The sequence below is a fragment of the Perognathus longimembris genome, chromosome 2, assembly GCF_023159225.1.
Source record: "Perognathus longimembris pacificus isolate PPM17 chromosome 2, ASM2315922v1, whole genome shotgun sequence".
NCBI classification, from domain to species: Eukaryota; Metazoa; Chordata; class Mammalia; order Rodentia; family Heteromyidae; genus Perognathus; species Perognathus longimembris.
The window spans coordinates 32881146-32906527 of record NC_063162.1 but is presented as its reverse complement, the minus strand read 5'-3'; the positions used below and the strand labels follow the sequence as shown (position 1 = coordinate 32906527).

Below are 25382 nucleotides of genomic sequence, written 5' to 3'. Positions count from 1 at the left end.
TAAAACATGCTTTCCAAATGTTGGCAAGTCATAAGTGGTACAATAATTGGAGAAGTTAGATTTCATTTTTTATTTCGTAGTCTCTATGTAAGACTGATTGCCATACAAGTCTTCCTATGATGCTGGGATGTATCAGTAAGTATAGTCCCAATTTTTAATCACCTAAAGAAAAATAGTAACCAAAGTTTAACTGGAGAAATACATTGTAAAATTTCTCAAATTTCTTGTGTGCTTATAAATTTGTTGATGGTATTGCTCTCTTCCACAAATAGTTTCCTTCAAAGGGAGATATGCATGTGGTGAGCCTTACTTTCTATTGAGTTTTATTACATTACAATCCTAGAAGTTTTCTACCCATCTTCAGGACAGTAATCAATGTGATGTGGGCTAACTTTTCCATTACAGTAAGATTCAGGGTGATTTTCTGGTGGTTTGATTCAGTTTAATGCCTTCTTACATTCCTAGAAATTTACATGAATGTACCTGTAGGGGCTGCGGGAGTGAGAGGACTGGGCGGCCGTGGTTATTTGGCATACACAGGCCTGGGGCGTGGATACCAGGTCAAAGGAGACAAGAGAGAAGACAAACTCTATGATCTCTTACCTGGGATGGAGCTCACTCCAATGAATCCTGTCACTTTAAAACCCCAAGGAATTAAACTTGCTCCCCAGGTAAGTAATATCCTTCCAAAGACAGGTGTTTTAAGTTGAGTCAGTGACTATCCTTCATCTCTCAACAAATGCATTGATCAGATATTTACTTGGACTACTGTTTGATCTTGTTTTGTTAATAGATAAAGTGGATGATCAACGCAGTGGGAATACTGATCAGGAGATGCCAGTATTCCATTATAAGTACTTTCTTGTTTTTTCAACCATAAAATTTAAAACATTACTCTTTCGCTAAAATACAAAGAACTACTAATGCCAAGACTATTAAGGACTGTCAATCAATATCTTAAGTGAAAATAAAATGTGGTAGGGTCTAGCTCAGAATAAATGCCTATTGATTTAGGTGGGTTGGTAAATAAAGTACTAATGGCAGGGAACCCTATAGAGACTATCAAGGACATTTTCTCTTGGAAACACTGTACTTACAGAAAGTTTCTTCATGGTATCCAGGTGACCTTTAACTGTTTGAGCCATAAATCACATCAAATTAAGTCTTCTTTAATGCTCATAATTCGGCATCATGATCATTTTTTAGATGGCTTTTATTTAATAGTCCTAATTTTCCATGTTTCTGCACAATTCTGTGGCTTTTATTAGTAGAAAATTAAAAGCTATGAATGTTGTTCCAGTATGGAAACTGGGTATCAGGTTTGGAAATAAAACAAGATGGAATCCATGCTAACCCTGAGGATAGTCCCTGCTAGGGTGATGTCTCTGAAAATTCCACTTTGGCTGGATGACTAGAGTCTAGAGTCATTTGTGTGCTGTGAGAGAAGCTTCCTTACTCTTCTGCCAAAGGCACAAGAGTAAATTTTAAGGAAGTTACCCTTATGCTTGCAACCAAGAAGACATGGTTGTCTAAACATTGAGATCAGGTTTGTGTATGTGCATATTATTTCTTTTACACATAAATTAGTTCATTGAAGGTTCCTGCTAATCTTACTCAAACCAAAAAATAAAAAGAATGCATATCACAGAAATATAAGGAAGTAATTTGTCTTAAAAATATTTATTGGATTTCTGTTTATGTGTCAGGTATTTTACTAGGTACTAGAGATGGAAAAGAGAATATGACAAAATTCTTGCCAAAAAATCATATGGCAGCATTCACCTATCAAGTATGAGACCCTATCAAACTTGTACCACATACACACACAGAATAATAATTATAGTAACAACAATAATAACAACAGCAATAATACTGTGTCAATCCAGTAGGGTAATCCTGACACATAATTATAATGAAACCAGCTCACAGCTGTGATGGAGCTCAGAAAGTATACAAGTAGTGTAAGGTCAAAACCCAAAATGATGAGCTAATTAATTTCTTTAATTAAAAATTCTAAGACAAGCTGAGCTCTGGTGGTTCACACCTGTAATCCTAGTTACTCAGGTAACTGAAGTCTTTAGAACTGTGACTCAAAAATCAGTCCTGGCAAAAAGTTCCATGAGACTCAAAAATAACCAGCTGAAAGACAGACTGGAGGCATGGCTCAAATGGTAGAATACCAGCTGAGCAAACATAAAATCCTAGCTTCAAAGCCCAGTACCACCAAAAAAAAAATTAGAGACAAGAACTGAGACAGCTAGAAGTCTTTGAAGCAAAATTTAAACAATAAAAATCATAAATTCTGTATATAATTCTGAGGGTTTCTAAATTCCATAACATGAACAAAGTCTTCTGTACCTTGAACTCAGAAATTGATCCTTCTTGCTATTGGTCTGTAAAGAATCATTTCTTTTGCTGAATGAAATCTTTCATTAATTCTCTCTGAATTTTTATAAATATAGTTGAGCAATTGAATTCCAGGCTACTCATAACCAACCCAGATGAAGCCTGACAAGCTGTGTTGCAGAGTTATGAACATCTACTCAGAAAGGAGAGCAGAGGCACAAGTACCTCCATTCTGCCCTACCAGCAGTTCCAGTGATCTTGGCCTTGGCTCACCTGAGTTAAACAGACCAGCAACCTATCTCCCAGAAAAAGCAACTCTTCTTTAATTGCTTTGTAGATAACTAATGAGGATAAAAAGACAAATGACTCCAAAAGCAATACTTACAAAACCATTTGGTGTAAACCAACTGAACAACTCATGGGGGGAGAGGAAAAGGGGGAGGAGGTAGGGGGAAATGAGGGAGGTGGTAACAAATTGTACAAGAAATGTACCCACTGCCTTACGTATGAAACTGTAACCCCTCTGTATATCACTTTGACAATAAATAAGTAATTATTCAGAAAAAAATGGTTAATAGAGAAAATAAGAGCAATGTACAACTTAACATACTAGAAACTGCCATGCCCTGCCATGCTCCTGAATTTGGTGTTAGAAGGATTGAGATAAAGTTGCACAGAAACCCCTGCCACCTTGTCTCACAGATTGTTTTCCCAGACTTTTGCCCTGTTTGGTTCCCTGTACTGACTCCGCAGAGTGAAGGACCTCTGGGCCACCTAAACCGAGTGTAAGATCGAGAAAATAGAAGCCTTTAGAAAAAATTAATTTAGATACTAAAAAAATTAAATATAGCCAGAAATGATGTTATCAAGCTAATATAAACATTTTCTATCAATACCTCTCAATTCATGCTCATTAATAAATACTATCCCAGAAAAATCTCTGAACATATTTTTTGAAAGTATGAAGTTAAAAATGACAATTGACATAAAATAAGAATATGTTTTTAGGTTATGTATTCTCTAAGCCATTAAAAATAGAGGTCCGGAGGCAGTAATTAGTAAACCCATCCACCCAGAACCACAGCACCAAATTTTTTAATGGAAAAAACCCCACATAAACAAATCACAGGATTCAGCTCTTAGTTAAAAAAACACAACAAATGGACTAAACTAAACCAGTATTAGATTAAAAGGTGTGAAAATAATTTTATGAACTAATAGCTATCACATTTGATGCAGTTCAAATTGAGTTCAACTTGATTTTTATGTCATTCAACCATGTGGCATTTTATATCTTCTCATATTAGTTTCAAACCCTGAAGATCTGAGTTTAGAAAGTCAGAACTAGAGTAATTATGCAAATGTGACATTTAAGGCTAAAATTCTGTTTTTTTTTAATTCTTGTAGATATTAGAAGAAATTTGTCAGAAGAATAACTGGGGACAGCCAGTGTACCAGCTGCATTCTGCCCTTGGACAAGACCAGAGACAACTGTTCTTATACAAAGTCACCATTCCAGCCCTGGCTAGCCAGAATCCTGCAATGTGAATAATTTCTCCAACTTCCTATTCTCTCTAATATTTTAGGACAAGATTTGATTATAAATTAAGTGTGTTTGATCAAGTCTATTACCTATTCTTTGTCATTAAATTCATTGCCATGTATAGTTGGGTGCCGCTAAAGTCCACAAACTTTGTACTGACAAGGGACTATAAAGTATAATCAGCCAATGGTGAACAGCTGGTAAGGTCAAAGGTAATAGGAACAAACAAACAAACAAACAGTTCCTTTATCTGTGTAGTATTTAGGCTGAACTACATGAAGCTACCATTTTTATACATAATACTGTGCCCCTATCATCTAAGTTTTGGACCAAAGGATAAGGCCACTCTTGTAGTGTGTATCACTTTCTGAATTTTACTTCAAGGATCCAATGATGTAACTCTTTTGTACAACGTCTTATAGTTTAACAAAAAGAATAGTAGGAATCTGTACTATGAAGGGAGAAGGTGAGGTAAAGGGGAAAGGGTATGGACCAAAGGAGAGAGTAATAATGGGTGAATACAGTCATAACATCCAATTTATAGTAGCCAGGTACATTTAGGGGATGGATTGAGTTAAGAAGGACCGGGGAGAATGATGAAAAGGATGACACTGATCAAGTGATGACATCATACTCACAAACTGACACGTTGAACTAAACCTCTTTATACAACTAATGAAAATAAAAGTTAAAAAATTAGGTCACACATGTATCTTACAGAGTAAGTTACAAGTATTTTCTACAAATGTCTTCAACCACTGATGGTCCTATGTGCATACTAAATAAAGAGTATGAAAAATATTCACATAAAACATCCCATCATCCAGTCATCTTAAAAAACTAATTATAGCCAGGCACTGGTTGCTCACACCTGTAACCCTTGCTACTCAGAAGGCTGAGATCTGAGGATTGTGGTTCAAAGCCAGCTCAGGCAGGAAAGTCTATGACACTCTTTATCTCCAAAACCCCCCAGAAAACCAGAAGTGGAGCTGTGGCTCAAAGTGGTAGAGCACTAGCCTTGAGCAAAAGAGATCAGGGACAGGGCTTAGGCTGTGAGATCAAGCCCCACAACCGGCAAAAAAAGAAAAGCTTAATCATTCCTTTGAGTTTTCACATGATTCAGTTCCCAAACAAAAATAGCTTACCTGACTGCCTCTTCTTTCCAGCTACCCTTTCATACCTCCAAAGCTAAGCGCCTATGTGGATGAAGCAAAGACTTATGCAGCAGAATACACTTTGCAAACCCTCGGTATCCCGGCTGATGGAGGGGACCCTGGGACTGCAGCTGCAGCTGCCACTTCTGCTACGGTTTTCCCAGGTATGGGCAAATCTGTCCTGATGGAAATAGCAGTCATTCTCTCTTGGTAACACATACTCATAAGATTGGGTGGGCATTACACCTACAACAATCCCAGCTTGTATCATCTGTGGACCAAAAACAATTGGGTCTGAGTGAACCATTCAAGTGTGAGAAGGGAAACTGAGCAGGGCAGAAGTTGGGTTTTGTCTCTCCTTTAAGTAGCTGCATGGTCTTGTCAGCCTCTCCCCCCAAATCTGAATTGGTTTAGTTTCATTTTTTCATTTAGTAGATTTCGGCAAGCTTTAAATTATCTCAGTGTTGCTTGTGACACCAGTAAGAGTTAAGTTAGACTCTACTGCTCATTATACAGATGAAGAAAGCAATTGGGAAAAATTAGTAATGTAAGCAATGTCAATTAACTTTTAAGCCATCCTTGTGCAACCTGACTCTTCTGACCTTCATTCTGTTTTATTACTTTGCTTTCTGAAATGAATGTGTAGATGAAAAATGTTCAATCAGAATTTGTGTGTGTTTGTATATGTGTGGTATGTATGCATGAATGAGACAGATAAACAGTGACACTATCAATAGAGGAATACTCTGACTTCAACTTAGTTATTCTCTCATTTTGGTCTGGTGCAGATGTAGATTGCTTAGTAGAAAATCCATCTGTAGATCAACACACCTGCGGGATCAGATTTAAAAGGTTTCTCCATATATTATGTATCCCCAACAAATGCTAATCATTAAAAATGAATCTTCCAGGGGACTTTTCCTCATGGTATTACAGGAAAATCTCCTCATTTGGGGAGTCTGCTAACTCTTTTCCTACTTTCTTTTGTGGCTCTCCTTTCACCTTCAAATAAATTTACTCTGTTTACTTTAAAAAAAAAAAAAGCAAGAGGGCTGGGGATATTGCCTAGTGGCAAGAGTGCTTGCCTCATATACATGAGGCCCTGGGTTCAATTCCCCAGCACCACATATACAGAAAAGGGCCAGAAGTGGCGCTGTGGCTCAAGTGGCAGAGTGCTAGCCTTGAGCAAAAAGAAGCCAGGGACAGTGCTCAGGCCCTGAGTCCAAGCCCCAGGTCTGGCCAAAAAAAAAAAAAAAAGCAAGAATCCTTTGGAACTCAGAGGGTAGCTAAGGAGATAGCGCATCTGTTTACTAAGCACAGGCTCTGAGTTCAAATCTCAGTATCACCGAAGGAAAATTCCTTTAGATTAAAGGGGATCAGGCAAGAAACTTCTTTTAGCAGTATCCAATTCTGTTTTAGTAATAAAACTTCATTTCTTTTGCAGAAATCTGTCATTCTGACTTGCCATTATGTCAGTCTGTTCCCCATATGACCAAACTAGAGTTTCTGCTAGACCTAGAAGTATGGCACTCCTATTAATTCATTCTTACATCAGTCATATATAAGTGTAAGAATTCTATGTTCCTCATTCACAACACCTGGGCTGACTCTTCTCATTACTTTATTCCTTTATTTTTGTGGGGGTTTTGTTGTTGTTGTTGTTGTTGTTGTTGTTGTTGTTGTTATAGGAGTCTCACAATGTAGCCCAGGCTGGCCTCAAATTCATGATCCTCCTGCTTCAGCCTCCCTCGTGCTGGAAATATTACCCAGCTCTTTTGATGTTTCTCAAAAACAAAAATTGACACGTGTCTCATTTTGGTAAGTGAGGCTAAAACTGTGCAGGCTTCCTACACAAATGTGACCTCAACTCTAGCTTTGTTTCTCTGTAAGAGCTCAGAGATGCTCTGTAGTGAATCCCAAGTTCCCAAGACAACACTTGCCACTGTAGAGAGCAGCGTCCTCCCTGGCTGGTGCCAGCCATCAGCCTCTGTGCAAACAGGTGTTTAAATGATCATCTACACAGGACTCAGGCAGGGCCTCTCAGGTCGTAAAGAGGAGCCTCTGTTTTGCAGGAGGCTGCACCCCAAGGACATTTTACTGTCATAAAAATAAATGAACCTCTGTCAAGAGAATTTTCAAGTTTATTTTCATGCTGGGGGACATTTGTGTTTCCCCAAGACTTTTACAATCTTATCCTCTTTTCTATTGGCTCCAGTAAAAAGTTAAAAATATTCAGGGCATGAAATGTTTCTTAGGAATGAACGCTTATGAATTTGAGAGCCTCTCCTCACTGTGATAGAATCACACAAAGAATAACAGGCTTTTGGGAAAGAAATTGGAACACAAACACTCTTGTCCTTATAACAGTCACCAATTAAAAAAGAAAATGTAATGATTTCTAAAATTAAGATTTGGGCTACACACACACACACATACACACACACACACACACACTCAACACACACACTCATCTTATTTGTTTACTTTTCCAAATGATGGAATTAATGAACTCAGTTCTCATATCCTAAGGGAAATGCACTGAACTTTACTTACTCATTAGCACCACTAGCATGAAGTCAAGTTTTAAAACAGAGTCCAACTAGTTTCCTGCTGCCATTTCCTGAATAGCCACCAGAACAAAAGAAAATTAATGTGTCTGGAGTTGGGTCGACTTCCACCACCACACATAAACCCATCCTATTGTCATTTATTCCTTCAGTATGCCTGTCTCTTTTTCATACTATCTTTCATAGGTTGGGGAGCACCTCAGAAATACCAAGGTTTGGTCTAAAACATTAACAAATTGATATTGCTTTAGAGAGTAGCCATTCTTTACAAGTAGATACAATGCTCACATGACAGCACACAAGTGAGGTATTTATCAGTCAGATCCATTAGCTCTCTGAGAGGGAAGTCCAGCAACAAAACTTCTGTGCATATCAAGAAAAGCTTGATGATGAGTTGAGAATTAGTCTGAGCATGGACAGAGTAGGTGGTTTTATGTTATTATGTTGAAATAGACATAGACTTCCAGTATTTCTCCTGCTAATCTACTCTGTTTCTACTCATCCTTCTTGGGTGAAGGCAATGGTTTTCAGTGGTTGATTTAGGCAGATGGGTGACTTTAAGGACAGGTGTGGGATTTTACACAGGTATGGCCTCTCCTCTACCAGGCCATGCCAACCGTTCAATGGCCTGTCCTCCTTCCTAAGTTCTCAGATCATCTGATAAAGTCCTATATTGTACATTCCCTCCCGTTACTCAGCACACAGTTATGTTTCTTTCTCTTGGACCTCAATGTCTAATTTTACAAGTGTGAAGTGACTCTGACACAGGTAGTTTCCACTCTGAGGATGACTCTTCTAGGACCTTTCAAATGCCATTTAGACAGCCTTAAAGCTACCTCTCACAGCTCCTGAGAACACCTTCTACAGCTTAGGGACCGTTTGTAGCTTTGAGTCATATGTTCAAAGAAGAAAATATGGCAAAGCTGAGCCAATCCAAATCTCTTTCATGAAGTATCCTCTGTTCCTCTAGGATATGCTGTTCCCAATGCAACTGCACCCATGTCCACGGCCCAACTCAAGCAAGCAGTGACCCTGGGACAAGACCTCTCAGCTTACACAACGTATGAGGTCTACCCGACATTTGCAGTGACTGCCCGGGGGGATGGATATGGAGCCTTCTGAAGATATCTTTCTTTTACTTTAACAGTAAGACACACAGCACTATGTATAGAAGAAATAAACCTCAAACTCAGTGCCCTAATGTTCCCAAATCATGCCTTGCCTGAGACTGCGTGACTTAAGACTAATAGTAGGATCAAGACCTGTGAATGTTATTTCTCAATGAAATCAAACATTAAGAAATCTTTCAGTCAACAGAAAACTGAAGAGCCATTAACCGAAAAATAAACAAACAACAACAACAACAACAAAAAAAAAACATTGTTCTTCCAAGGTTCCTGAATATCCTGGGAGTGTGTTTACATACCATGACAGTATGGGAAGAGGTCTTAGCAGGCCAAAGGTGGTTCTGAGTAGGTCTGGGCAGCCAGGAACACCATGGGGCAGCCAAATAAACTCTAGACTCAACCGTTGACTCCCAGCTTCTTTGTGATTTACAAAACCACAAAGAGGAAATGAAGTTAAGAAGATATTTCACCATTGCCCACTGTTGCGGTGACATGACTACAGGCCCAACTTCATAAAAACTGTCCAAGACTATGAATTCATCTTCACTTCAGCCTAAACGTTCCATCTAATCCATCTATCATCAGTGAGGATTTTCCTGTCCCCTGCAGCCCCTGGGAGCTTCCTAGAAATTGATCAGTTTAAAAGAAATCCAAGCCCATGTTTTTTTCCACTCATTATCCCATACCTACTTTTACCTGGAAATTCTACACAACCCCAGGACTCTTATAAAACCTATGCTAACCAACAGTGCCAAAATGAGGAATGACTTTTTTCTCATTTAAAATTTTGGCTTGTTAATACTGACTTTCAACTCGGACTCATTTCACTTCATTCTAATATGAAAAAAGTAAAGATCTACAGAAACTCCCTTGTGATTTTTCTTTCCTATTCAACAAATTGGTTGAGAATTATTTGAAAGAGAGAGGTAATGTTGGAGGAGGTAGGTAAGCTACCTCCATTGTTTTAATTTAGGAGGTTATTGTTTTGCTTTGCTTTTATTTTTTTGACAGAGTTTTTGGTATGTAGTCCAGGCTAGTGTCAAACTGGTCACCTTCCCGCCTGTCCCTCCTGAGTGCTGGGATTACAGGCGTATGCCACCAAGCTCCAGACAGTTATATTAACTCAAGGCTAACCTTGAATTCTCTGATACATTTATTTTAAATCTGTCAATAATCTCTTACCTTCCCCTCCTTGCACTTTCTTCCAATAAGCAAAACTAGCTCTACCATAGCTGATGTTTTCTGTGAAAGCATCACAGGAAAATCTTCCATTCCTCACTGCACATTGCAAACTGTTTGGACCCTCAGTGAGTATATTTGTCTAAAACTTCTAGAATCTTGGTGCTTTTCTGACAGGGGGGTGCTGCAAACCAGAAATGACATTCCCAGTGTGCATATTTGTAAAGGATTGCTTTGTTCAAAACACTTTAATGTGCAAAGTCCAATACAAATGCCATGTTGTTCTTCCTCCAGCCCCATGAATGGTTGAAGATGTAGAAAACAAAAATTTCCATAAAAAAAAGAAAATCTCAGACTCTTATGAAATTCTTCAGAATTCAGGAAAACAAATACAAAGGTCCAGAAAGTTCTGTCAATCTTTTGATGGAACTTGGTCACCAAAATCTGCAGGCTAAATTCTGGTCAATATTTGATCAATTTCATTCAGACATCGAAAGGACCAAGCACAGAATTGACATTCTGGAGGATGATGCTTTGAGTTTCTCATTCATTGCTTCACAGTTTGGAAGACAATGGTTCTCAAAGTTGGCTGCACACTAGAAGTGCCTACAGAGGTGTTAAATTTGCTAAAGTCAAGCTCACACCTTACACCGATTACATCAGAATGTTTTGGAGCAGGTACCTGGCATCAGTATTTCAATGTGCCACTAAGTTTAGAAACTAATATTTTGTCACTGTCTCTTAGTTTTTTTTCACTTTAATGAAATAGAAATTGCATTGACAACTTCCAGAGTTAAAACAAATAGTCAAATCATATTTTATATGTAGTCACTCATAAATCGTATGAAATTGAATATAATTCATTTTGCCTTCAAACTTGAGCCAGACTTTAAAATGAGAAAGTAAAAATAAATGGCTCCTAAAGTAATTCTTACATCCAAATTGACACCCGTGTCTCCAAACCTGCTTTTATTCCCAAGGAGAGTAACTACATGGACAAAGCAAATTTCCTTTGGGACAGGCAAATTTCTAATCAGCTTTCAAAAACATTTCAAATTCCAAGAACAAAAGTTTCTATTTCCTGTAGAACCTTTGAAAACAAATGGCAAAAGGCATTCATTATGCTCAGTTAATGCAAAATGGAAGGAAGGAGTAGCTAAGGTTACAGGCATAATCCATTGGTGCCTGGCTTGAACTTATTATTTTTAATGGAAATAATATTGACTTTTTCAATTTCATAGCATTTTTGTTCTTCCTTATTCTCTTCACTAATATGAAGACTTAAACATCCAATCACCAACTTATTCTTCACAGAATATGTTAGTGGGCTATGTTTACTATGCACATAGTTTTATGCCAGAAACTGAATACAAATGCATATATTTCCTATTTCTCTCCTCCTTGAGGCAGACAATCTAGTGGTCCATTCCGCATTTTTCAAACCTAAATATAATTGAATCAGCTGCTAGGTTTTGCCACTTGGTCAGAATCCCAAAAATAAATCAACTCCATCCTAAACTGTAATTTTCCACTGCGACTGCCAAACTCTGAGTTGGTACAGTCTTTTTTTCTTAGATGAATTTAACACTTGACCTATTATTGTCATTTAAGTAAAACAAATTTTCAAGTTCATTCCCCCAGAGAAATAGAATAACTTTGCAAAAATAGAAGAGGGAAAGAGAGGTTTATTTAGAGAACCTGAAGAAGTTTTGATGAATTTACATACTGTTCTGCAATGTGAATAAGCACGTACCAAGCTTTCCCTTTACTTGAGAACATTAACTATTTCTGTTGTCTAATTATACTTGTGTTTATAAAACTCAGAAGTCTAATCAACAAGCTGTAATCCATACTTGTACTGTGTTGCAATCAACACAGTATATGCATGGTTTGCTGCCTGTGTACAATTTTGCTTGGAAACTCACCATTTTCTATTGTAATTCCAAGAGACCTTCACAAATATATCTATTTAAAACAACCATCATTATCGCCAGTTTGAATAGTAAATGTAGTTTGTAGTTTTATGTCTACTACTTCATAGAATTCTTTTCCCCTATTTTTCTAACTGCAATAAAGATACTTTTAGCCTTTATCTCTTAATAAAAAACAAGCTGTCAGAGAAAGAAATTTCTAATTTCCAGATGTTAAACAATCTTACTTCTTTTCCTTTTTATTATTATTATTTATATGACATTAGCTAAAGTGCCAAAAGAAAGAGATAAAAGCAGTATTAAAGTGTGCATACCACACTAATTTTTGTACTTTGTGTACACAGTTTTATAGAATTCTGTGACTAACTATATTAAGTAAAATCATACCATTCACTTTTTAGGAAAATAATCATTGTTTTGGAAGACATAGACACCTTAAAATCACAAATCACATGAAAAGAGAAATGTAATATTGAATAATTCCAGGATGATGAAATGGTTTTAATTGAATTTCCTAGCACCACAATAAAGTTTTAGAAATGAGCAATGTGTGTTACTACTTTTTTTCTTTCCTAAATTCTACGTTGTTTTTTTGGAATATATATATTACATATATCCAAATATTAATAATCCAAAATTGCAATCTGATTTTGATGACTATATTCCCAATTTTTCTGAGAGTAAATGTAAATTTTCTTAATGAAGTGATTTACCTTCCAATCAATAAGGAAAACTAGAGAAAACAAAAGAACTACTCCAAAAGTGAATAGAAGGAGAAAGCAGGACTCCAGAAACCACATGTTCCCTGCAGCCCACATTTGAGAGCATCTCCTTATCCTTAGAGTACAAGAACAATCAGCAATGGCAAACATGCCTCCAAGACCAAATCTTCTTTTGTTGATACTAGAGCTAAAAGTCTCTATGGTGTTTATACAGAGATTGGCTAAGAATTTTTTTTACATTTCTTAAAGGTTTTAAAATTGAGAGACAAAGGATAAAAAAACAAATGACTCCAAAAGCAATACTTGCAAAACCATTTGGTGTAAACCAACTGAACAACTCATGGGAGAGAGAAGGAAAGGGGGAGGGGAATATGAGGGAGGAGGTAACAAACAGTACAAGAAATGTACCCAAGGCCTAACATATGAAACTGTAACCTCTCTGTACATCACTTTGACAATAAATAAGTATTAAAAAAAAAAAAGAAGAAGAAGGGGACTGGGAATATGGCCTAGTGACAAGAGCGCTTGCCTCCTACACATGAAGCTCTGGGTTCAATTCCCCAGCACCACATATATGGAAAACGTCCAGAAGGGGCGCTGTGGCTCAGGTGGCAGAGTGCTAGCCTTGAGCGGGAAGAAGCCAGGGAAGGTGCTCAGGCCCTGAGTCCAAGGCGCAGGACTGGCAAAAAAAAAAAAAAAAAAAAAAATAGGAAGGAAGAAACTATAGCTATATAACTATATAGGGCCTGAAAGCCGAAACTATTTACTATCTGGCCCTTTATAGCAAATGTTGGCCAACCCTGTACTAAGAGAAAACTGAATATTTTGGTGTCTGTTTCATACAAGCATTCTATTTCTAGGTATTGAATTCTCACAAACTAGAACTAGGTTTGGATGGTAATAGCAGTACCCTCCTAATAGCAGAAGTTTAACCTCAAAGGCTTGAAAAGGGAATGTGGTCTGGTGTCAAGCTCCTCATGCCTTAAACATAGATTCCTTTCTTCTACTTCATGTATGCAGTTTCACCATCATGATCTAAGATTTGCATTCCAAGTAGAGGATGGAGACAAAATAAAGAGGAAAGAATACCTACTATCTACCCTGAACAAGAGTTACTAGAAACAGCACAAGACTATTGCTTATATCACACTGGCCAGAAAAAGTGTATGGCCACAACCCCCTACAAGAGTTGATGGGAAATGTAGTTTTCATCTACGCAGGCACAAACATGATTTTACTATGAAGGGATAGAAGGGTAAATATTGAAGGCAAACATAGCAGTGCCACCAATACCTATACCACTGGAAAAAATTGAGGATTAAATGAAGTAAGGCACAAAAGTTCATCTAGTACTGGACTTGGTACACAGTAGACATGTTTCAATAATGACTCTCCTTCGCCCTGCCTTTTACCAACTAAAAGGAAGCTAATGATTTATGTTAGACTTTCTTGAATTATTATCACTTCTTGAAAATAGGAGTATAATGGGGAGAATTTCAGTTACAACTCCCAATCTCCTGGTATTCAAACCATTGCATAATCTCCTCCCCTTGAGGGCAAGATGGCCTTGGTAGCCTGATTTTAATGAGTAGAAAATGGCCCAAATCATAGCTATTATTTCCAAGGTTAGCTTAGAAAGCCTTATGATTTCCATGTTGCTGGATCTTCCCACTTGCTCATTGTTAGGAAGCAAGCTGCCATGTGTAGATGATGCTGTGGAAAGATCTCATGGCAAAGAACTAAAAGAAGCCTGTAGCCCAGGGAACTAAGTCCTGCCAACAACCCTATGACTGAACTTGGAAGCAAGGCTCTACTCCATGGAGTCATCTGAGAACTGCAGGCTTGGCTATGGACTTTGAGTGCAGCAGGACAGACTGCTGCAGAGAACATTGAGCTGTTCCTGCCTCCTGCCTCAGAGAAACCAAGCAGTCCTTATAAGTGGAGGTAAGGTAACAAGTTTCAGTTATGAAATTGATACAACAGAAGAAAGTTTCAAAGTAACAAAGTAAACATGTGTCATCTGCCAGTCACAGCAATAGGTAACTGATAGAGCAGAGAAAGTTATAAAGTTGTGGTGAATTCAAATGTGTGAACAGTCTGAAAGTCACAAAGGACTTGGTGCAAAATCAGAGAAACCAACTCCATGTTGAGGTTTGGGGATATTTGTTGTGGCATTGGTGTCTAGTGTTGGAGAAAATGAAGTCTGTGGGAGAGAGCTTTGCTCTGAAGGTGATAAGCACATGCTTATAAGTGCTGTTGAAGTGGGAAGAAGAATGAAAAAGGGGGGATGGTGAAGAAAGGGAGTGAGGGATAGGAAGAAAAAGAAAGGTAGGAAGGGAAGGAGAGGAAAGGAAGGGAAGGAAAGATGGAGGGGAGATGCAATGCAAAAAGGCAAATCTGAATTTATGAGAAACTGGGATGATATTGAGTGACAGCAAGGGGTAAATGCCTTCTGCTCCCTTATCTCAAACAATGAGTAAAATTCCCTTTTGACAAACAGTATAGTGATAGGAACCATTTTAGAAAGAAACAAAATTCACTGAGAGAAATAAAATCCTCCAACTGAAGTTTTAAAAGGACATCTGATACAAGATCAGTTCTGCCACAACTAACTGGCCTGACTGACACTCCAATAGAGCACAGCAAGCAAAATGTGCACTAACAACGGCAGACAGAGCAATATTGTCTCAGCTGTACCAAGTCAATATATTATTACTACATTACTTCCTTGCTTGCAACTTGCCAATTTTACTATCCCTTTTGCATGTTCTGAACAAGAAGCAAATATGATAAAACACAGGAGGGAAAGCAACTAGCTGACACAGGGTACTCTTTCCTCTTTTCCTACATTTGGTAGACATTCATAAGTAACTCAATGGGTCTCCTGCTGATCATCGTAGTTCAGACTCCTTTTCAACTCCCAGTTCCAGGCGGTCAGTAGTAGTCAATCAATGTGCAAATGAATTTCTGCTTCCCTCCTTATGGCACATAAAAAAAAACCACCTCTGAAGTGATCACTAATAAAACTACTTAAAGATAACTTATTTTGAAACATTAGACCTTTCCAAGACCCATAATCAAGTGATGGTCTCCTGAATTAACTACAGATGTTTTACCTCATGTAATTATATAAATATTTTACACATTAACTGACTCCCATTCTCACTGTATTTCTCTGCTTTCCCATTCCCCACCTCTCAGAAGATCTGTCTATCATTACTTTAATAAAAGTGTCTGGCCAAAGCATCAAACATTTCCCACAAGCATTTTGGCCATGTTTATTCAATAGCTTTAATAGTTCACAGAATTTACAGGATTTTTTTCAGAGGAAGCAAAAGAGTGGGAGAACAAAATTCATAATAGAGACAAAAAAAGAATCATGGAACAGCAATGGGGAAAAATAGATGTTCCTATCCTTCCCATAATAGAACAAGGATGGCGAGAGAGAGAGAGAGAGAGAGAGAGAGAGAGAGAGAGAGAGAGAGAGAGAGAGATGGAATCTGCAGAACCAAGGAACTAAGGACCTGCTTCTAAGCAAGGAAAAGACCTCAAAGAATGACTGCAAAGAACAAGTTCAAGCAGCCTTTTATATACACCCATGCCCCCAAATAGGGCAAGGACTTCTCAAGAGGAATGGAAGGGAGTCAGTGAATGATTAGCCTGCTTGGACATTATCCCTATTACCAAAGAATGAACATGAAGCTCCCTATTTCTACCACTAGGCCTTGGCACTTTGGAAAATACAAAAGCTGGAAGTGCAATCCTGGATCATGAAGATGGATCTGAAAAGTTTTAGTTCCATGCACCACACAGATGAGACGTCAATCAAAAAATCAAGATGAAGGAACTTTCTCCTTTCTGGTTGTGGTTGTGCCCTGAGACCTGTCACTCCAGCATTCAAGGTTCAGGTCACTGAGGGTCCAAATGGCCTTTTGTATCTCATGCTGTCCAGCAGAGTGCAACAAGCATAGGCATTGGAGCTGCTCAGTAATTGGCTCTGCCAAATACTATTTGATTTTAGAAAAAATTGCTTAAAGTCCTCAATTCTAGTTCTTCATTTCTGGAAAATCTGTTGTAACAACAGACATTTGTCCAAAATTATCAAATTGATGTCTGAAACTGAGGGCTTATGCCTAATAATCCTAGCTACTCAGGAAGCTTGAAGCCAACCCGGGCAGACAAATTCAATTCTGTTCTCCAATTAGCCAACAAAAAGCCAGAAATTGAGATATGGTTCAAGATGTAGAGCAGTAGCCTTGAACAGAAAAGCCAAGCAAGGCTTGAGTTCAAGCAAGGCCCTGAGTTCAAGCCCCAGTATCAGAATACACACACACACACACACACACACACACACACACACACACACACAGAAACATACTGAGTTGTACAAGTGTATTATGTGCACTGAATTGTGTATCAATAAATCCTTAATATGAAAATGAAACAATAAAATGAGTACAAAATAGGAAAAGTCACATGATAAATAGTGAAATCACAAAAAGAAGATTCCAGTGGTCTCAATACAAGAAAGCTAAATTTCTGGGTAACTATCAGCAAGTACAGTATTGCCTGGGAGTGATACTGTGAAGTAAAATACTAAAATTTCACCCTCTCTGCTATTTGCACCATAATTAGGGTATGATGTTTAACCACTACTATGTTTAACCACATCAAGGTTCATCAAGAGAGACTTTAAAGAGACTGTGGTAAACTTCCCTAAGAAATGTCAAAGTATACATTAATTTAAAAAGACAAAAAACAGCAGCTCATCTGAAACATTTTCTGATCCCCAGGGAGAGGACTCACTTCCTCATCAAATTGTATAGCATCTCAGATCAAGGGCCAGAGTTTGGCAAATGCTTTCAAAGAAAATCCAAGCCAATCTTATCACAATTGTTCCTATAGTTCTACAATTTTGTCACCGTAGTCCCACGATAACCTTCTACAATTATACTGAGAAAATAACCATTCTCAGAGGTAAGTATTTTCTCTAGCCTGGTTTTTTATAGCCATTGGGTAGAATATGAACAATATCCATCTATGGCCTCTATTTGATAGTTAGGAAAAATTAAACTCCTATGTACATGCATGTGTGTATATTTCTGTGTATATACAGGCATGCACATGCCCACACGTGGTTACAGTATAATTCATTTGAACTGATGGTGAGCTCTCTTGACTTGCATTTTCTGCTAAAAGCTGGGATAAATCATGACCCTTGGTATGTCTTACTGATTTCCTGTTAGAGACTTTATTGTTAGCCTAATGTGTCTCTGCTAAGTGCCTTGGGAACCATATTGTAATGTCCAACCACAGTCTCATCCCCCAACTGTCTATTCCATAAAATATTCATGGGATAAAACTCCCAGTCTAAGTCTGGTAAGAAGACTGAAATATTCTGTGGCTTATAATTAGACAGTTTAGGTAGAGCCAGATAAAGATTCTTCTCAATTGCTTCAGTGTAGTAGAAATTTCTTAAAGGTACATCATGCTGATATATCTCTACAATGCCTAACTTCATGACAGGGACCAGCCTGGAATTCTAGTAATCTGAGTTCTAGTCCCAGACATACTATGATTTTAATCTGTGTCCTTGGTCAAACCCCGCAAAGAGGCCAGTGGTCAACTTCCTCCTTTGGAAAATAAGAGAAGAAGCTCCCACACTCATTGGGGTGAACATCACAAAGGGTCTCTAGCAAATGGGACCCAGTTGTGTCAACTCTGGTCACACTAAATAGTATTTCTTTTATCTAAATACATTCAAGTTCAATGAAAACAGAGACAAGTAAAATGCGTACAAAGACAAACCTTTCTGTAGCCTATACTTTTCAAAATCTGGCCTCACCAAATTCCCATGGCCCTTTCCAACTTTGAAAGCTCTGACTAGCCAAGAACGCACTGGACAATATGTGTAAGGAGATTAGATCAAGTATGACACCCAGTGGTCTATTTGTCTAATGACACTTTCAAATAGCCTGGGCAATTCTGACCTCCTTGGCATTTAATCTTGCTGAACAGATTTCAGTGGAAGAAAACCTGATGGAACTAACAAGCATCCTCCATGGAGAGCAGGCACTACAGGAGGAACTTGGCCATTTATCTTCCCCACACTTCACAGTAATCCAGAGACCAATATTATTTTCCATCAAAATGGAAAAAGAAATGGAAAGAGGCACAGAGGTTAACTTGGCTGACTGCTTACCAAGCCTGCAATATATCAGCTTTTAAATGAAATCTGACTCCTGACACCAGGCTATTGAACCCTCTGAGACTCCGGAGAACATGTTTCCAAGTTTCTGCATAATAAATGTGGACATTACTTGTAGGATCATTAGGGGATGCCAAAAAAAAATTACTCAAGCTTGAAAGCTGTTGTGTAACTGGGATTACTGGCATAAACCACCACTGCCCAGTTGATTAAGTTGGAGGTCTCATTAACTTTTTGCCCAAGGCAGTCCTCATGATCTTACCCTCTCTGGTAGCTAGGATTACAGATCTGAGCCACTACACCTAGCAAAAAAAATGTTTGCCTCCAGATAAGGAGGCATTCAGCTTCCATTCCGACAATTGGGTGACTAGATATGATCCTACTAACTGTCTCATTTCAAAATTTAGAAGACAAAAGAAGAATGAATGAATTGTGAACAGTGGATCTTGAATTCGTAGGTAGTGCCATTAGCACAAGAGACAAAAAGTCTGACAGACTTAAAGTTCCAGAGGCTTTACCCAATATGGCCTTGCTTAATAATTAATGTCCAAAATGATAGCTTTGAGCCACTAAGAGAAAGTAAATTATTCCTAGAGACATCCATTTAATAAAGTAAGGAAATATGCAATCTAATCTAGAAAGATTTAAAATTTAAGGTAATGAAAGTGCATATTTTCTATGTAGTTAAATAGCTTATCTCAAAGAAGCTTTGATTTGCCACATTGTCAACCTCTGAGCCTAATGAACAGGAGGTCAGAAGTCATCTCTTCTTTAGCCACAAAATTTTCTACTGTAACAGGCTTTAGCCATGAATATGGGGGCTTGATTCCTAGAGAACGGCGATTTTCCATACCCATTGCCTGTTTTGTCTTGATAAAGCCATCTCTTTTGGTACAGTCTCAGAGCAGAATCACATTCAAGAAGCTATTTACGAAGAATTTAATTTTTCACTTACACTTCTCAAATCTTGGAAGGGAATTCAAATACAAAGCCACCAATAACCTTTCTTTAAAAATGTCTTCTCTCCTCCCTTTTCATGCACAGTTTGGGAAAGCAACCATTACACACACACACACACACACACACACACACACACACACACACACACACACACACACACAGAGAGAGCTCCAGGAAATGTTTTCTGTTTCACTTCATGCATACCTTTTATTCTACATGGAATTTCTTATGGTTGCCCACTTTTTTATGTCTTTTATTTTCTTAGACATTCCCATTCATCAAAATTTAGGGCTTCAACACAAATATAATAAAATCTCTTCAAAGAACCTAATTTTCCTATTAAGAAGGAATTCTATCTTCTGTAGTACAGTGACATTTTCAATTCACACCCAAGACCAAGAAATCAACTCAAAGAAGAGAACATGTTCCAGAGCCAACAATCCTGTTTTGCTTATTTTTAGCTGCCATTTCTTGTCCTTTCTGTATACCAAGCCATGTTCTATATGTTTTGTGCACATTCAAGTCTCACAGCTTGCCTATAATACTAAGAACCTCATGATTTAAGACATGATAACTAAGACTTGGAGAGTCTTCCCAATGGTGACATTGTGAACTAGTGTCACATCCAAGTTTCAAGTCCGAGGACCCTGACTCTAGAGCCATGGTGGCAGCCATAGCAGGATGTTCCTTAGACTTCCTTTAAGACAAACTCTCATGCCAATGCCATTCTTCCCTTAAGTCGTCCTCCAACAGAGACTTAACAGAATACTAAAGCTGGGCCATTCTAGCCCAACTCAAACATCCTTGGTTAAAGGCCTCTTTGTGATCCTGCCCATCACTTTCCTCAAACTGCACTTCAGCCTGAGGATCTACCTGACCAGTCAGCACTTCTTCTTTGTTTCTCAAGTGCTAGCTCTGCACTAGAATCTGAAAGTTCTTCAACCTACCCAACTTCCTTCCTTTACCCTAAGAAGGTGTGCTCCCTACAGAGTTCCTTTCTCTTGCCTGTCTAATCCATCTTGACTTTTGCTTTTTGAAAGACAAGAAAGGCCAGTGCCCATGACTCACACTTGTAAACTAGATACTCAGGAAGCTGAGATCTGAAGACTGAGGTTCAAAGCTAGCCTGGGGTGTCAGGGCTGGCTTCCTCACCACAGACCTGGCAAGAAGGACCCAATCCTCAGTAAAATACAGAGCACAGATAGTCTCTCAACTGCTAAAGATTTCACTGGGGTTGACCTAAAAAAGTAGCTTGATGGAGGGAAATGTCCTCGACAGGGTAATGTGTATTTGAAGGTATCTGTGAACAATTCGTACAAGGAAGATAGAGGTATGCAATAAATACTAAACTGTATTAATGTTCCACAAAGAAATTACTTGAAAGTCAAGGTCACTGGCAAACTTTTACAGGTCAAAAGCAAACCAGAGTCCCTCTGGGGTAGCTTGTCTCTACAAAGTCAAAACCCAGACTTGGCTGAGGAGTGGGTGGGGACAGAAATATAAAATACATGTCACAACATGGCTCCTATATTCATGTTTTCTCTACTGGGTTCATCAGTTATGTTGACTGTTTTCCTATGTGATTGTTTCTGTAGGATTTGATAGTTTCAGGATAAATTGAAATGTGAGATAGTCAATACCTCATCTGGTATTCAATTCAAAACAGAGAAGTAGATAAGTCAACTTCCCTTTGACTCCTGGGGAAACTGAGACTGAGAGTCACAAAAAGGGGAGAGCTAGAGCTAGAATTCAGAGCACTTCCTCCTATGTCTGTTCTCCTAAAGGTTCATTCTCAACCAACTCTCATATATACAAAGCACTTAAAATAACTTCTTACAAAGATCTCCTGGACAAGTGACTTTCTGGGATAATATGTTCCTCAAGTATCTGCTTTTACTGGAAAGATAGAAAAAAAATGTGTGATCTTTTTCACAAGAGTGGATTTGAAATGGAAATCTCAGGAGCGTAAGCTACAAATTCTGCCTTCATGATGAAAAAAAACAAAACAAAACCCAGAGCCAGATACAAATCTGGAAAGCACTAGAATTTTGTGAAGGATTGGGAATGTAGCTAATGGATAGAGTACTTGTCTCACATAGAATAAAGAAACAGGAAGGGGAGGAAAGGAAAGGGACAGGGACAAGAAGGGGAGAAAAAAAGAAGGATGAGAAGGGGAAAAAAGGGGAAGGGATGAAAAAAATCCCTTCTCCGACATCCTTTCTCTTCAGATATTCAAAAAAGGAACAGCATTAAGTGTTGGTGGATGGGCTGTTTTTGAGGAATGACACACACCACTTGTCACAAGCAAGACACAATTTCCAAAACCCTAAAGGAATACATGGCTTATTTCTCCAATAACAACCTTTAGTATATCTCTATCCAGGGAAAAACCAATTGCAATTGAGAATCTTGTGACCCTCATTGTCAAGCAAGTCTAAAAGGACTTGTAGATGGTCTAGAATCAGGCAGGCCTGGGTTTCAATTCCAGCAAGTGTACAAGTGTACAAGTAGTACAAATAGCTTTGGCTCTCTCAACTCTGCCCCCTCCTCTATGAAGACAAAAATCACAAGACTATAATGGTTATCTGGCCCCGTGTCTGGCATGGGTGAGATCAATGCTAGAAATACTTTAAAATAGATTGTCCAAGTTCAACTACATTTAAGAAATACTGAATAAGGCAAAGTTAAGTGGAATTATTGTCTTCACTTTCTCAAACCCTGCATTGCCCTAATGCACATTATGAATTGAATATAACCTAATTCCCAAAGTTAGATGGTTATCTAATATTTATGACAATAATACAATGTTGGGAGTGCTAATTCAGAAGGTCTTTAACAAACATTGCTCGCCTCCTTTCTTCCCTCATCTAGAATTTTTTTGCTCTATTTCCCCCAAAGCTGACATTTAAATAAGACGATTTGGTCTTTACAAAGGCACCAGAAAAAGTGCACCTTTTGAAATATCTACCTTCATTTAAAATGTTAACGTTTATAAAAGGAAATGAACAATACATTATTGATAACATCTATGATTTTAATCAATGTTGAATCAAAAATCATTGTGAAAACATCTCAAAAGTGTTCGGTCAAAATATTACCTATTAACTTGAGCTGAGCATAGTGTCCTATGCCTGAGGCTGAGGCAGGACAATGAGGAGTTTCAGGTCAGTCTATGCCTCAGAGCAAGTTTCAGACCAGCTTATAGTATATTGTGAAATGTTGCCTCAAAATAATAATATAAAAACTTGCCTTGAAAATAATAAATATTTTCTTTCAAAATAGCAATATGCATGTGCAGCTAAACTGTGGAATGAAAATGTGTAGTATTCAATAAAAAGCAAGATTTCCTCCCATTGTCATCTGACACAACTTATTCTATGTATTCAAACTTCCTGTTGGGAGTCAGTAGATGGCACTGCAGATTTAATGTAGGAAAAATTCCTTTGAGTAAATGTAGATTCATCCTAGATTGAAGATCCTGCATTGCTTTACCCACTTTAATCCATTTCGGGTGTCTTTACCCCAATTTATTCATTATTTCTGTCAACAAAGACTTAGCAAGCACTGCTAAGCACCAGCTCCTGTTCTAGTAGTCGAAATGTACCAGTGAATTAAAGAAAGCCTTATACTTTTGTGGAAGTTATACAACCCAGAAGATATGACCATCTCAAATTCAATGTAAATGGCTCCATAATAATTTTATTATTTAATCCAGGTTATATATCCAAGGCTATTCCGCATTGCTTTGCATGCTTCCAAGCCTTCTCTAAAGGACACTTCTGGAACATGCAGTCCATATGCTTTGCCACTCACCTTTGGCCTCACATTTGAGGACTTATCCTAAGAGAAATAGCTCCAGTTGACAAAAGAAATTAGAGTATGCCCTCAGGGGGAATGTCCTAATTTACCAAGCCACTTCTCCTATTAAAGGACATTTAGATTATTTTGTGATTTTTCACAATTAAAAAGAAAAGCTACACTGTAATGAATAAATTCTTTCCCTAGAGTCCAGTTCTTCTGACTTCCTATCCACACTCACTCTTGGCACAGGCTCATATATGCCGCCTTGAAAGATATTCTTCTAGGACTGGCCACAAGTGTATTTAAGGATGTCAGCTTCCAGGGAGAGTTCAATACTACTTTGTTCAATTTTTCAAAAAAAATTATGTAACACAATAATAAGATAAAAGACAGAATTTTACTGGGAGAAGAACAAAATACATAGGTGGTTTGGGGCAGCTGCCTCCTGTCTTCTCTCCTCTACCCAGCACTTGTTCTTTTAAATAGTCATCACATCTTCACATGCTGACCCTAACTTCCATTAGAAGCACCTGGAAGATTTTATTTTATTAACCTGGGCACTTCTGTTTGGGGTAGATCCAAGCAGCAGTACATTTTTAAGTTCCTCGGGTGTCTCTAGCACACAGCTAAGGGCAAGAGCCACAGAGCTAAGGCGCTGGCAACCCATCAGCTGAGGGCCAGGCAACATGGCTGTGCACTGTGACTTTGGTCAATATGTACAACAAAGATGACTATTTCTCACATGCTCTCCAACTAATCACCCCTTAGCATTGTCACTATTTGTATAACACTGTTTATTTCCCTGACCACACACTTGCGTACCTCAAAGAAGTTCCTCTGTGTTCCCTTAAACATGGGATAGTTCTCTGGCGCTGGATAAATGTCATTGATGTCCTGAGTACCTGCCATGTTGTACTGCATGTCCCATTAATCTTTCTCAGCTCAGTGTTCTGACAGGGGCTTTCATTATGATGCGATTTCTCATTAGTAGTAAAAATGAGCTTCACTTATCAAAGTAGACAGTGCTGTCTTCTGTCAGGTTCTGAATTAATACAAGATTTTATCAATTCTAAAATTTTCTTCCATTTAGGAATAATGAAATATTGAAATATGCATACAAGTAGCCAGGTATGGTTGTACATGCCTAAAATATTAATACTTAAGAATCTGAGACAAAAGAATCATAAATTCAAGGCAAACCTGACAGTCTGTCCCAAAAAGGCCAATTGTGGTGGCACAAACCTGTAATACCAGCTATACAGGAGAATAAGAAGATTATGGTTCAAGATCACCAGAGGGGGCAAAAGTTTGCAAAACCCCCATCTCAGTCTACTAGCCATATGTACTGATGCATGCCTGTTATTCTCAGCTACAAGGGAGGCTGTAGGTAGAAGGATCATGGGCTTAGCCTGGCCCTGGGTAACAACGTGAAACCCTAACTGAAAAATTGCTAAAGGAGAAAGGGCTGGAGGAGTAGAGCACCTGACTAGCATGCAGAAGGTCAACTTCAAACCACAGTACTGAAATACATATGTGTGTATGTATATATATGCATATATATAAAACCACACTATAGGCTATTACCAAGTCTATTCTTTGTGTCAAGCATTCTGATAAATGTGTAACATGTATTTCTTTAATTGTTGCAACCATGAATTAGATAAAGTACTATCTCCTATTAGAGATGTAAGCACAAAACACATGAATTGGGCTAGGATATACAGGCAGTAATTATCTCTACTTCTTTGAGTCCATCACACTTTTTCTCTTCTTTTCTTCTGTACAGAGAGGTTATAGTTTCATATGTAAGGCAATGCATATATTTCTTACCAAACTTGGTACCT

The 25382-nt window shown here is 38.2% G+C and overlaps 1 protein-coding gene across 2 annotated transcripts in view; it reads left to right on the top strand.

The window, feature by feature from the left end:
* The window catches only part of A1cf (APOBEC1 complementation factor), a 64092-nt gene extending 55281 nt beyond the window's left edge, over positions 1 to 8811 (top strand). The window contains exons 9-12 of one of the 2 annotated variants that reach the window (XM_048338776.1): positions 490 to 671; positions 3754 to 3890; positions 5056 to 5207; positions 8581 to 8811. In XM_048338776.1, coding sequence (XP_048194733.1) covers positions 490 to 671; positions 3754 to 3890; positions 5056 to 5207; positions 8581 to 8732 — 623 coding nt within the window. In that variant the 3' untranslated portion in view covers positions 8733 to 8811. Of the gene's footprint in view, positions 1 to 465; positions 672 to 3753; positions 3891 to 5055; positions 5208 to 8580 lie in introns of both variants that reach the window. The other variant, XM_048338775.1, reaches the window with a different exon arrangement.
* Positions 8812 to 25382: the final 16571 nt, after the last annotated feature.